The sequence below is a fragment of the Neomonachus schauinslandi genome, chromosome 9, assembly GCF_002201575.2.
Source record: "Neomonachus schauinslandi chromosome 9, ASM220157v2, whole genome shotgun sequence".
In the NCBI taxonomy this organism is placed as follows: domain Eukaryota; kingdom Metazoa; phylum Chordata; class Mammalia; order Carnivora; family Phocidae; genus Neomonachus; species Neomonachus schauinslandi.
In genome coordinates this window covers 1,896,748-1,910,202 of record NC_058411.1, presented here as the reverse complement: position 1 = coordinate 1,910,202, position 13,455 = coordinate 1,896,748, and the positions used below count along the sequence as shown (strand labels likewise).

Sequence of the window (13,455 nt, the reverse complement as noted above, 5' to 3'; positions counted from 1 at the left end):
GCACATCCTCCCTTGAGTAGAATTTAGTGATTCTTATTTGGGAAAGAGTAGGCAGTGTATAGCTGGATAAAATATTTTTGTTATTATAATACAGTGTTATATTTAGAAAATAACTCACTATTGTAAGCCTACAAAGGGGTATAACATTTCTGTTTTTATCCAAAAATGTCATGTTTTGAAAATGATTGAGACCCTCCAGGAGACCTTTTTGGATTTGGCTTAAAATATGAACCTAACTTTGTTATATAAGCTGGGGAAGTGACACTCCTCCGCCACACTGTTTAGCCTCTCCTCCTTTCACTCAAACAAAAACTAAACATCAGAAAATGAAAGAATCATTGTTTTGTTTCACTTTTTTTTTTAAAGTAATCTCTACACCCAACATGGGGCTTGAACTCACGACCCTGAGATCAGGAGTCACATGCTTTTCCAACTGAGCCAGCCAGGTGCCCCAGTTTTACCTCTTTTTAAGCAAGTAATATTCCTCCTTTGACTCTGCACTGTGTAATTTTTGTTATGGGGGCACCTGGGTGGCTCAGTAGGTTAAGTGTCTATCTCCTGATTTTGGCTCAGGTCATGATCTCAGGGTCATGAGATTGAGCCCTGCATCAGGCTCCATGCTGGGTGTGGAGCCTCTGCCCCCCCCCAAATAAAAAAAATATATATATAATTTTTGTTCTGAAACTTCAGAACCAAAAACATATGTACATTTTTACTTCTAATATTACCATTGGTCACTTTGCTTTTTAGTCATAGTAGGTAAGGTATTTTGTATTTGGAAATTTCTGAATAAATTGAAGAGGGCTTGAGATTTTTGTTGTTTATCAAAAGGGGAGCATAGGATAAAAAGATTGAGAAATGAAGTTTTCTGTGATTTCATGACAAAGCTAAAATAGGTTAGGTCCCAAAGTTGGGTTTTGTGTTTTGTTTTCTTTGGTCTGCATCATTAATTAAAAAAAAAATTCTGGATCTATTATACTGAAATATCCATATATGAAAAAATTCACCAGGTTACTCAAACTTCTGATTCTAGAATATTTTTATAACCCCCAAAAGAAACCCTGAACCCATTAGCAGTCACTCAGCACCCTTCTCTCCCTCTAGCCCTTGGCAACCGCCAATCTGCTTCCTGTCTCTAAGGACATTTCATATAAATGGAATTATGCACTATGTGGCCTTTTTATAAAGATTTTATTTATTTGAGAGAACAAGCAGGGGAGAGAGGCAGAGGGAGAGGGAGAAGCGGGCTCTCAGCTGAGCAGGGAGCCCCACGTGGGGCTCAATCCCAGGACTCTGGGATCATGACCTGAGCCGAAGGCAGTCGCTTAACCAACTGAGCCACCCAGGCGCCCCTTATACATATATATTTTTAAAGATTTTATTTATTTATTCATGAGAGACAGAGAGAGAGAGGCAGAGGGAGAAGCAGGCTCCCAAGGAGCAGGGAGCCCAATGCGGGACTCGATCCCAGGACGCTGGGATCATGACCTGAGCCGAAGGCAGACGCTTAACCATCTGAGCCACCCAGGTGCCCAAGATTTTATTTTTTTAATTAGTCCCTACACCCAGCGAGGGGCTCAGACTTACTGCCCTGAGATCAAGAGTTGCATGTTCCACTGACTGAACCAGCCAGGCCCCCCTGATGCTTTTTCACTATTTGACTTCCCATTCTAGGTACTTAAGACTTACGTCTTTCTTTGCTTCTCTTCACCGCACAGGTGCACCCTTTGCATCTCCATAACCTCCCAATAAAATTTAATTTTGTTTAGATCAGTCTTTACCATTTATATCTTTAGACTGTATAAATGCCAGAGCTGAGCTATATAATAAACTATGATTACTTTTCCTATTTGACCTTTTGTTTCCTTAGGAGCAAATTACCTTGTTTCATTTCCTTTTTAAGTTGGTGCTAATCCAATCCATCTGCGCTTTCAGCACTTGTCCCCAGGTTGGTGCAGAGCTCTCTTCCCCACGTGAACCCTGTGCTCCATAGTCCATGTTTTCTTCTTGTTATTTTTTTCATGTTTTTTTGATTTATCATTTTGGTTGAGCGCATCTTCCTGTACCTGAGAAAGGGTGCATGAGAGGTAGAAGTTTTTGAGACCTTGTATGTCTGAAAATGTTATTCTCCTATTCCTACAGTTGATTGAGAGTTTGCCTGGCTATGGAATTCTAAATTGGGAATAATTTTCCTTCAGAATTTTGGAGGCATTTAATTGCCTTTTGATTCCAGTATTGCTCTTGAGAAGTCTCATGCCATTCTGATTGTTTTAATTCTGTCTATGTGACCCTGACCCCCTGGGAGCATGTAGGATATTCTTTTGTCACCACAATATTTTCATTTTCTTTAAAAGGTATTTTTTTGGTAAAGTCCACCACCTATGCCTTGAATAGTGTCTGACATAGAGTTGGTGCCTAATAAATATTTAACTGAGTGAGTGGCTGTTTCTGTCTCTGAGCTGGTTGCATGTCTCACCTCCCCCTTTGGAGGTGAAGGCCTGGCTGTTGGTGTTCTACAGGACAGGTTGTGGTTGAGGGTTGGGTCCTCCAACCTTCTATCTCGTGTTGCCCACGAGAGTTCTTAGAGTTCCCCTGCCATGTCTCAGTGGACATGGCAGTCCTACTTCTCAGAATCGTCCATTTTAAATTTGTCAGTGTCCATTATTCCTAGCAGGAGTTGACTGTAACACTGAAGGTTTCTCTGTTTGTTTATTTAAGCAATCTCTACACCCAACGTGGGGCTCAAACTCACGACCCCCAGATCAAGAGTTGCATGCTCTTCCAACTGAGCCAGCGAGGAGCCCCAAGACTGAGTTTTTTAATTGCTATAACATACCAGTGATTAAGAGAAATCTTTGGGGCACCATGTTGGGTGTAGAGATTACTTAAATAAAATTTTTAAAAACCTCAGTCTTGATGTAAAGGACAGGTTATGTTAAAGGGGATTTGAATCTGAGACATTCAGTGTAATAATTAGGCCATAATGGCTTTGTCTCTTGAAAAGTGGATTAGAGTGTCCTCATGACAGGTGAGGGAATAAAACGGTATTGGATTCAGGCGCTGGCTCCAACGCTGGTTCATTCATTTATTGAGCATATACTTAGGACGTGCCTGTGGAGTGCCAGGCATTGTTCTGGCTGATTCATGATTCTAGGTTACTGGGAGGCATACACAGCCCAAGAGTTGGAAGAAAGTCTTAGGGACGGTGTGAGTGCTAGGCTGACAAAGTGTGATGTTTGGGCGGATCTAGATTCCCAGTATTTTTACCCTTTAGAAATCGGTGTAACCACTATCATAACCCTTTCAGCTGGGAGTTTAAATAGGAAGCTTGAGAAGTTTCATATTTTAAGTGAACTCTTATCCATGTTTTCTTTTAGTTTTTGCCATTTTATTTTATTTGAATTTTTTAAAATTAAAAAAATATTTTGAGAGAGATAGCAAATGGGCGCAAGCATGAGCAGGGTGGGGGCGGTGGGGGGCAGGGCCAGAGGGAGAAGCAGACACCCCACCGAGTAGGGAGCCTGATGCGGGACTCGATCCTAGGACCCTGGGATCACCACCTGACATGAAGGCAGACGCTTTATCGACAGCCATCCAGACGCCCCTAGTTTTTTGCCATTTTATTCAGAGAGCTCTCTTTACCTTCACCTGTATGCATATAGACCTTTGCCTGAGTTTTCTTCTAGTTTCTCATTTTTTTTCAACATTTAATTTTTTTTTAAAGATTTATTTATTTGACAGAGAGAGAGAGAAAGGGAGCACAAACAGGAGGAGTGAGAGAGGGAGAAGCAGGCTCCGATGTGGGGCTAGATCTCAGACCCTGGGATCATGACCCGAGCCGAAGGCAGATGCTTAACCGACTGAGCCACCCAGGCAACCCTCAACATTTAATTTTTTTAATCAGGATGGAATTTAGTGTATGGTGAGGGTAGGAATCAACACGATTTTTTTTCTAAATAGATTGTTGCCTTAACACTATATATTTTTTAAGATTTTTATTTATTTGTCAGAGCGTGCGCACAAGCAGGGGGAGCGTCAGACAGAGGGAGAAGCAGGCTTCCCGCAGAGCAGGGAACCCGATGTGGGGCTCGATCCCAGGACCCCGGGACCATAACCTGAGCCAAAGGCAGATGCTTAACTGACTGAGCCACCCAGGCGTCCCGACTTAGCGCTATTTTTTATATAACCTACCTTTGGTTATAACGGCTTAGCCTAGAAATGAGAGAGATATGGAGCAATGTAAACATGTATGTATGCTGCTATGGGTTTCCCCCTGAAGAAGTGGCATGTGTCCGTATATTTATCTGATGGTGACTTGGGGGCGGGGGGCGGCATGGAAACTGCTATGATTGAAGAGTCCCTGGGGGTGGCATGAGGTATAAGCTTGGGAAATGGAAGATTTGGAGAGCCCTCTGTCTATAATACAATATTTGAAGTGTTACCTTGTGGATGACATAGTAAATATATTTTGTGTTTATTTTAGAGGGAAGAAGTTGGCTCAGTGGGTAGAAGTTTAAGGAGGGAGAGTCAGCTCAGCAAAAGGAATAACTTTCTAAGTATCAGAGCAGTCTAATAAGGAATCGAGTGTCTTGCAAAGTAGTGAGGCCTGTGGTAGAGGAGGCATGTCTGCAAGTGTTGAGCAGCCACTTCTCAGGGGTGTTCCTGATTGCCCTGCTCCCAGGTGGGAGACGGTGCTGACTGCTGAGTGGCTCTCGTGTCTGTCCACCTAGGAGCTCAGTGACTCACTTGCATTCTCCCTCCTGTGCTTGTAACCACCTGGAGGGGGAGGCCTGCTAACCACTGAGGCCCAGGGAGGTTTGGGGATGCAGCCTGTGCTGTGGTGAGGGAGCCAGGCTCTGCCCTTGCTTGCTCTGGATTCCCATGCTTTCCATACCACCTGCCCTCTCAGGTCTTCAGAGAGCTGAGTGCCTCCCAAGACCATTTGGATTCTTACTCATTTTCTGTTAAGAGTAAGTTAAAAAGGGCGCCTGGGTGGCTCAGTTGGTTAAGCGACTGCCTTCGGCTCAGGTCATGATCCTGGAGTCCCGGGATCGAGTCCCGCATCGGGCTCCCTGCTCGGCAGGGAGTCTGCTTCTCCCTCTCCCACTCCCCCTTTGTGTTCCCTCTCTTGCTGTGTCTTTCTCTGTCAAAAAAAAAAAAAAAAAGAGTAAGTTAAAAAAAAAAAAAATCTGCCTTAATGGCTCCTTCCCCCCCCCTTTTTTTTGTGCACGCCCAGATAACATTTGTATTTGTTACTCTTGTCCATGGTTAAAGCCTCTACAAGAGTATGTGAGCATGCAGTGTACTACTTGTTAACATTTTCATTCTATATTCCTTGAGGGATTAAATTTGGATTTTTTTTTAAAGATTTTATTTATTCGATAGACAGCAAGAGAGGGAACACAAGCAGGTGGAGTGGAAGAGGGAGAAGCAGGCTTCCCACGGAGCAGGGAGCCCGAATGTGGGGCTCGATCCCAGGACCCTGGGATCACGACCTGAGCTGAAGGCAGACGCTTAACGACTGAGCCACCCAGGCGCCCCTCTTTTTTTTTTAAGTTTGTTTATTTTTAGTAATCTCTATACCCAGTGGACCCTGAGGTCAAGAGTCACGTGCTCCACCAACTGAGTCAGCTAGGTGCCCCAAATTTGGATTTCTTTAAATGTGTTTACTTAACTGAGGCATCCCCTGCATTCAAGTGATTAAGTCTTTCCCATTGTGTTTTGATTTTTTTCCTATGTGTAAATCCTACCTGTTAGGATTTTGCTACTCCTTTTTTTTTTTTTTTTTTTAAGATTTTACTTTTTTATTTTTATAGATTGTATGTGTGTGAGCAGAGAGAGGGGGGGAGGAGAGAGAGAGTGTCTGAAGCAGACTCAGCACCAAGTGCGGAGCCCGACGTGGGGCTCGATCTCGTGACCCTGAGATCACAACCCAAGCCAAAACCAAGAGTCAGTGCTTAACTGACTGTGCCACCCAGGCACCCCTTGCTACTCCTGTTTAAACCCTCTGCCCCAACTGGTGCAGCCACTCTGGAAAACAGTATGGAGGTTCCTCAAAAAGTTGAAAATAGAGCTACCCTACAACCCAGCAATTGTACTACTTGGTATTTACCCCAAAGATACACACATAGTGATCCAAAGGGTCACCTGCACCCCAATGTTCATAACAATGTCCACAATAGCCAAACTATGGAAAGAGCCCAGATGTCCATGAATGAATGGATAAAGATGTGTGTGTGTGTGTGTGTACGCAACGATGTGGATGGAACTAGCGGGTATTATGCTGAGCGAAGTAAATCAATCAGAGAAAGACAATTGTCATGTGATCTCACTTGTATGTGGAATTTAAGAAACAAAACAGGATCATAGGGGAAGGGAGGGAAAAATAAAATAAGATGAAATCAGGGAGGGAGACAAACTATAAGAGACTTAATCATGGGAAACAAACAGGATTGCTGGAGGGGAGTGGAGTGGGGCAAAAATAAATAAATAAATAAAAATTTTCCTGTGCAGGGGAAAAAAAACCTTCTGCCCCTTCCCATTCTTTTCTCTTTTACATAAACAGACCTGCCCTCTCTTCCCTTCTTTGCAGAGGTGTGACACTGACCATCTTTATAATTGGATGGGATTTAATGTTTTTTTAATAAAGTTTTAAATTTTAATTCCAGTATAGGTAGCATCCAGTGTTGTATTTCAGGTGTATAATATACTGATTCAACACTTCAGGTGCTCATCACAAGTGCGCTCCTAAGCACGTGTTCAGTGCTTCAACACTGCTTCCCTTCATGGGCATCTGTCAGTCCAGGCCTGCACCACGTGGTCGGCCAGGGCTCGAGGGCTGTCCTGGGGATGTGATGTAGTGGGGTACAAGATCGAGGCCTTGCCTTTTACATAGAGCTTACCTTCAGGGGGATATAAACGATAGCATGTGACAGCACACAGGATTTCAGGGAGTGCTAAATGCTCTGAAGGAAATCACACTGACATGTAATCTGACTTCAGTCCCTGTCAGTCTCTTGAGGCTTCCTTAATGCTCACTGTGGCCTTTTTTTTTAAACTTAATTATGGGATTTAAAAACATACACAAACCTAGAAAGGTTATACAAAGACCTGTTGCTTAGTTTCAGCAGTCATGAGTTTGCTGACACTGTTTTATGTGCCCCTTTCCTTTTTCTTCTTCATTATAGTATTTTAAAGCCAGTTCCAGACAATGTATGATTTCCTGAAATTTTGGTGGCCTCTCAGCTAGTCTGATCCTGTAGGCATGCCTAGCCCTTATCTTCCTTGCGTCTTTATAGTGCTGATGATCCTGCTCATGTCATTCTCTTACCGTGTTTCAGACGGACCTAGTCCTTCTCCTGCTACTCTGATTGTTTCCATGTTCCTTTGCTGGTTTTCTTCCTTCTTCCAACTGTGACCACTTCTCAAGACTTTGTCTGGTAAATATGTTACCAAGAATTTACTGTCCTTTCCGCATTTCATTAAGGGGGAAAAAGCTTGCAAACATTCAGAGAACTTCTGTTCACTGAGGTTTTGTGCTGTAGAAATGCCATTTGAATGTTTTGCTGCTTTTAATCTTTGGCATTAATTTCAACTGCTGTCATTTCTTCCATTAAAAAGAATTCAGGCATAAGCCAGAAAAGTAATTAAATTGGTCTGCAGAGGGAAGAGAGAAACAGTACAGTATTTCAACAAGTCATGGATACACACATTTATTATTCACCTATAAAAATGTTAAAAGTCTTCACAGTATATATATATATATATATATTTTTTTAATTTTTATTTATTTATTTATTCATGAAAGTCAGAGAGAGAGAGGCAGAGGCAGAGGGAGAAGCAGGCTCCCCGCCTAGCGGGGAGCCCTATGCGGGACTTGATCCCAGGACCCTGGGATCATGACCTGAGCCGAAGGCAGACGCTTAACCATCTGAGCCACTGAGGCGCCCCACTTCACAGTATATTTTATTAGAGGTGTAACATAAATTACATCTGTGATGAGATGCCTAATTTTTTTCCTTTTTCCATTCTAGAATGTATGACAACATGTCCACGATGGTGTATATAAAGGAAGACAAGTTGGAGAAGCTGACACAGGATGAAATCATTTCTAAGACAAAGCAAGTGATTCAGGGGCTGGAAGCTCTGAAGAATGAGCACAATTCCATTTTACAAAGTTTACTTGAGACACTGAAGTGTTTGAAGAAAGATGATGAAAGTAATCTGGTGGAAGAGAAGTCAAACATGATCCGGAAGTCGCTGGAAATGCTGGAGCTTGGCCTGAGTGAGGCACAGGTACAGTGAAGTTGCTCCGACAAGAATAGGAGCTGACAGTCTGGAGAAACGGAGACTCCGTTTGAATACGTGGTGTAACGAAACTAGAGGGACGGGGGGCACCTGGGTGGCTCAGTCGTTAAGCATCTGCCTTCAGCTCAGGTCATGATCCCAGGGTCCTGGGATCGAGCCCCGCATCGGGCTCCCTGCTCGGCGGGAAGCCTGCTTCTCCCTCTTCCACTCCCCCTGCTTGTGTTCCCTCTCTCACTGTGTCTCTCTCTGTCAAATAAATAAATAAAACCTTTAAAAAAAAAGAAAAAGAAACTAGAGGAACGGTACTTCTAGAGTAACAGAGATCAGCTTGTGTATTATATAAATGATGATTGATTTGGGCATGTCTAAATTCTAAAAAGCAGAGCCAAAATAGAGGTAACCTTGTCATTTTGGATTTGATTTGGCTGCATGTATCCAAAAACAAAAACAGTGGCTTAAACATCATGGACATGTATAAAGAAATACCGAGGTAGGCTTCCCCCAGACAGATTGTGTAGCTGCATGACCATCAGGGACACGCAGGCCTCTGTATTACACTGCACACAGCCTTTTTTGTGGACTAAGACGGAGCCCCAGCTGCAGCCACCCACCCCATTCTAGGACAGGGAAGGGACAGGAAGGGTGTTGCCTCCTCCCTTTACTTCCTCCAACTTGTGCACGACACTGCTTACATTTCATTGGCCAGACCTTGGTTCCGTGGCCACTCCTAGTTGTGAGGGAGACTGGGGAATGTTGCCCTGCCCACTTCAAGTTCCACTTTTTAAGCCTAAGAAAGAAGGGAGAATGGATATTGGCCAACAGCTAATAGTCTCTGCAATACCCTAAGACAAGATTGCTATATATATTTGACTAAACCTTTGTTTTTATCATGTGGGACATAGAGGTGAAAAAATTAGAAACATCTAGGTGGGGGGCATAGTCGGTTGAGCATACAACTCTTGGTTTCAGCTCAGGTCGTGATGTCAGAGTAGTGAGATCGAGCCCCACTTCGTTGGGGGGAGTGTGCTTGAGATTCTCCCTTTCCCTCCGCCCCTTCCCCCTAAAATCAATCAGTCAATCAAAAGAAAAAGAAAAGAAACCTCTTGTGGTAGCCCTACCCCCTGATAATGTTTGGTTTGCCAGCACACTTCAGGTAAAATCACATACACAAAATTTGACTTCTTTCTTCTTGGCTTTTCTCTCTTTCTTTTTTTTAAAGATTTATTTATTTGAGAGAGAGCGTATGCATGAATGGGAGGGCAGAGGGAGAGGGAGAGAGAATCTCAAGCAGACTCTGTGCGGGGCTCGATCCCAGGACCCTGAGATCATGACCTGAGCTGAAACCAAGAGTCGGACACTTAACCGATTGCGACCCCCAGGCACCCCTTAACTTTCCTCTTGTAAGTGAATGAAGAAAGCAGAGTAGGGCTGCTGGGTCATTAGTTCCCGCTTCCACGTAGAGGACACTGTCCTCCACAGTGACTGTCCATACCCTGATTTTAGAGCTCTTCATCCTGACTGTGTGAAATACCTAATTGTAGAACTTTAACTTTGGTTATTGTGAATGTATTGTATGGCACATTCTGTTATTGAAAAGTGATATGAATATGGACTTCGTTTTTAGTTGGGTAGATATTAGGGTTAAGAAAAGAAGGAGGAAAGAGCCTCACTTTCTGGAGTTTAGGTTTGAAACATAGGAGGATAGTAGAGGGCAGGGCAGTTGCATGGTCTAAAGAGAGAACAGACTAGAGCCAGCTTCGCCCAGCTCTTTCTACTCGTACACTCCTAGGAGCTTGCTGATGCCTCACACAGGTCTGGTGCACCCCAGGCAGAGCCCTGGGACAGTCACCAGAGTTTGTGATGTGGACCTAAGCTTATGAATGCATCAGTGCATTCTGACTAGCTGGCTAGCTAAAGATTTCTTCCCTTACCTTGGAACATCAAAGATTTGTCTGCCTGTCCTTCTCTAACCATCACCAGCCCCTCCCGGAGTGACCTGCCCTCGGTACACATTGCATGCTTGTGCACACTCACACACATGGAAAAGGGTCTCTGAGAAATTATGTTGGAGCCACCTAGATAGAAAGTAAAAACATACAGTTTTGTCAGAAGAGTAGCCGTGTGTCCATTACTAGTCCATCCGAGATGCTGTCAAACAGAAGAACAACATCTAGTTTCTGTAGATGTTCTGAGCGTGTGATATTCTTTACCCTATGTAGCCTGAGACTGAGGGTGAAGAGGGAAGTCATTGGCATTTGTACATGTGTGTGTTGGAGCACGTACCTGCAAGTATAAGCTAGAGCTGCAAGCCCAGAATGCCTGCGTCGGCGCGAGCTGAGATGTGTGGGATGGACGGTGCAGTGCTGTCAGCGTTTCTGTCTTTCCAGGTCATGATGGCTTTGTCCAATCACCTGAACGCTGTTGAGTCCGAGAAGCAGAAACTGCGTGCACAGGTTCGTCGGCTCTGCCAGGAGAACCAGTGGCTGCGGGACGAACTCGCCAATACGCAACAGAAATTACAGAAGAGCGAGCAGTCTGTGGCTCAACTGGAGGAGGAAAAGAAGCATCTGGAATTCATGAATCAGTTAAAAAAATACGATGATGACATCTCTCCATCCGTAAGTGGCTCAGTGGGAATGCAGCATTGACAGTTAACCATGTTATAGTTGGTAGGTTGTTTTAGTCAAGCTGTCCGTGTTTTCCCCTCCCCTCTAGTGATTGCACTGAGCAAGACCAGAGGCTGTGGGTCTTGGGACTGGGCAAGTCATAGAGGTCTCCTTGCCGTACGCTTTTCATAGATGTGTTTAATTTTTTTTTTTAAGGGATATATATATATTTTTAATTTTTTAAAGATTTTATTTATCTGACAGAGAGAGAGACAGCGAGAGAGGGAACACAAAGCAGGTGGAGTGGGAGAGGGAGAAGCAGGCTTCCCGCGGAGCAGGGAGTCTGCTTCTCCCTCTGACCCTCCTCCCTCTCATTCTCTCTCTCTCAAATAAATAAATAAAATCTTTAAAAAAAAAAAAAAAAAAAACAGTGGTCAGACAATGTACAGATACCTTGTGAATGTAAGGCACGATGCAGAGAGGCACTTGATGAGGTTTGTCCCAGCTTGAGAACCCACTGAGTCTGTCTTCCAAGTTCATCATGCTACTGAAACTGTTCCCTCAGGTCAGTGTGCATCTCATCCAGTTGTCTATAATCCAGACTTGGGACTAACCCTGTAGCCAGTGGTGCTGTGGGTCTTGACCTTTCTCTTGAAACTCTCTTTCCCCTGCTGCCAGTTTGCCACCTGGTTCTCCTCTCTCACTCATGCCTCCTCCTTGGTATCTCTTGCCAACTTACCTTGTTTTTGGAATATTCCCCAAGGATCTTGGTTTTCTCCTTTTTCTGTTGGCTCTCTTAGGATGTTCATCTCAGTCTTAATTATTTTTCATCCACCATTTATATCTGATTCAGTTAACTGAAAAACAATTTTTTTTTAAAAGATTTTATTTATTTATTTTTAAAAAAGATTTTATTTATTTATTTAAATAGAGCGAGAGAGCACAAGCAGGGGGAAGCAGTAGAAGGAGAGGGAGAAGCAGGCTTCCTGCTGAGCAAGGAGCCTGATGCGGGGCTCGATCCCAGGACCCTGGAATCATGCACTGAGCCGAAGGCAGACGCTTAACCATCTGAGCCACCCAGGCACCCCAAAGATTTTATTTATTTATTTGACAGAGAGATTGACAGCGAGAGAGGGAACACAAGCAGGGGGAGTGGAAGAGGGAGAAGCAGGCTTCCCGCTGAGCAGGGAGCCCAATGTGGGGCTCGATCCCAGGATCCCGGGATTATGACCCGAGCTGAAGGCAGACGCCTAACGACTGAGCCACCCAGGCACCCTGAAAAACAATTTTTTAAAAACAAATTTTGGAGTAATTTTAGATTCACAGAAAAGCTGAAAAGGTAGTAAAGAGAATTCTCATGTGTCCTTCACTTGGTCTCTCATGTTACATCTCCCATTGCCAGAGTGCATGTCTTCATCAGCTCGGGCCATTGCGATGGAATACCATAGTTGCTTGGCTTATTTCCCACAGTTCTGAGATCAGGGTGTCGGCACGTTGGGTTCTTGGTGAGGGCTTTTTTCCTGGTTGTGTCCTCACTCGACCTTCCCTGGTGCATGCATAGAGAGAGGAAGGTATCTAGTGTTTTCCTTTTCGTGTAAGGACACTAATCCTATCGTGAGAGCCCCATCCATGTGACTCAATTTGACACATTACCTCCTAAAAGCCCACCTCCAAATGCCATCACCTCGAGGGCTAGGGCTTCTATATGTGGCTTTGGGGGACACATTAGTCCATAGCACCCTGTCTTATTTTTTTTTTTTTTTTTTTTTTTTAAATTTTATTTATTTTTTAGAGAGCAAGCGAGAGAGAAACAGCATGAGAGGAGAGAGGGTCAGAGGGAGAAGCAGGCTCCCCGCTGAGCGGGGAGCCCGATGTGGGACTCGATCCCAGGACCCTGGGATCATGACCTGAGCCGAAGGCAGACGCTTAACCATCTGAGCCACCCAGGCGCCCAGCACCCTGTCTTATTAAGCTTACTGTATTTCTCCCTTGCTTTTGATTTAGAAGACATACTATTATGGGCTGCTGTGGGAATAAGAATAAATGAAGCTACTGATGACAGCCAGTGATTCCTCTAGAATACCAGATCTTGTAGGGTTTCGTTGAATCAGAAACGTTTAAAACTTGTTATTTTGAAAAAATACCTAGCTTGGAGAAGAGAGCTAACAGTGAGCTAGCTCTGCCTTTCCTTTCAGGGTGTACATGAGTGATGGTTTTTCTGAACGGAATTGCGGTAGGCGGCATACCTCATGCCACACTCCCCTGCTCCTGCTGGGCATGGTCCCCTAGCATGAGGACATTCTCCTGTGGAAGTGGGGCCAGCTCCAGTCCGGAAGTGTCACACAGGCACGGTACTCATCTGCTCTGCACCATGTCTTCCTGGTCTCAGCAGAGCCCTTCATGGCATCCTTCCGCCGTGCCACCATCTGGTTCATGACCACATGTGACACTCAGCTGTCACGTCTCCTTGGCTGTCTTTCATCTGAAACAGGTCCTTTTCAAACAGAGAAAAAAGTCTTTCTCTGCCTTTCATGACATAGGT

The 13,455-nt window shown here is 44.2% G+C and overlaps 1 protein-coding gene and 1 non-coding gene across 10 annotated transcripts in view; one reads left to right on the top strand and one right to left on the bottom strand.

Annotated features, from left to right (window-relative positions):
- Nucleotides 1-13,455, top strand: part of KLC1 (kinesin light chain 1) — a 56,578-nt gene that overhangs the window by 10,003 nt on the left and 33,120 nt on the right. For all 9 annotated transcript variants that reach the window (XM_044917742.1, XM_021679879.2, XM_044917743.1 and 6 more), the window contains exons 2-3: nt 8,034-8,295; nt 10,695-10,925. In XM_044917742.1, coding sequence (XP_044773677.1) covers nt 8,034-8,295; nt 10,695-10,925 — 493 coding nt within the window. The remainder of the gene's footprint in view (nt 1-8,033; nt 8,296-10,694; nt 10,926-13,455) is intronic.
- On the bottom strand, nt 376-448 carry TRNAR-CCU. Its single transcript has one exon. It is a non-coding gene; the product is annotated as a tRNA-Arg (tRNA).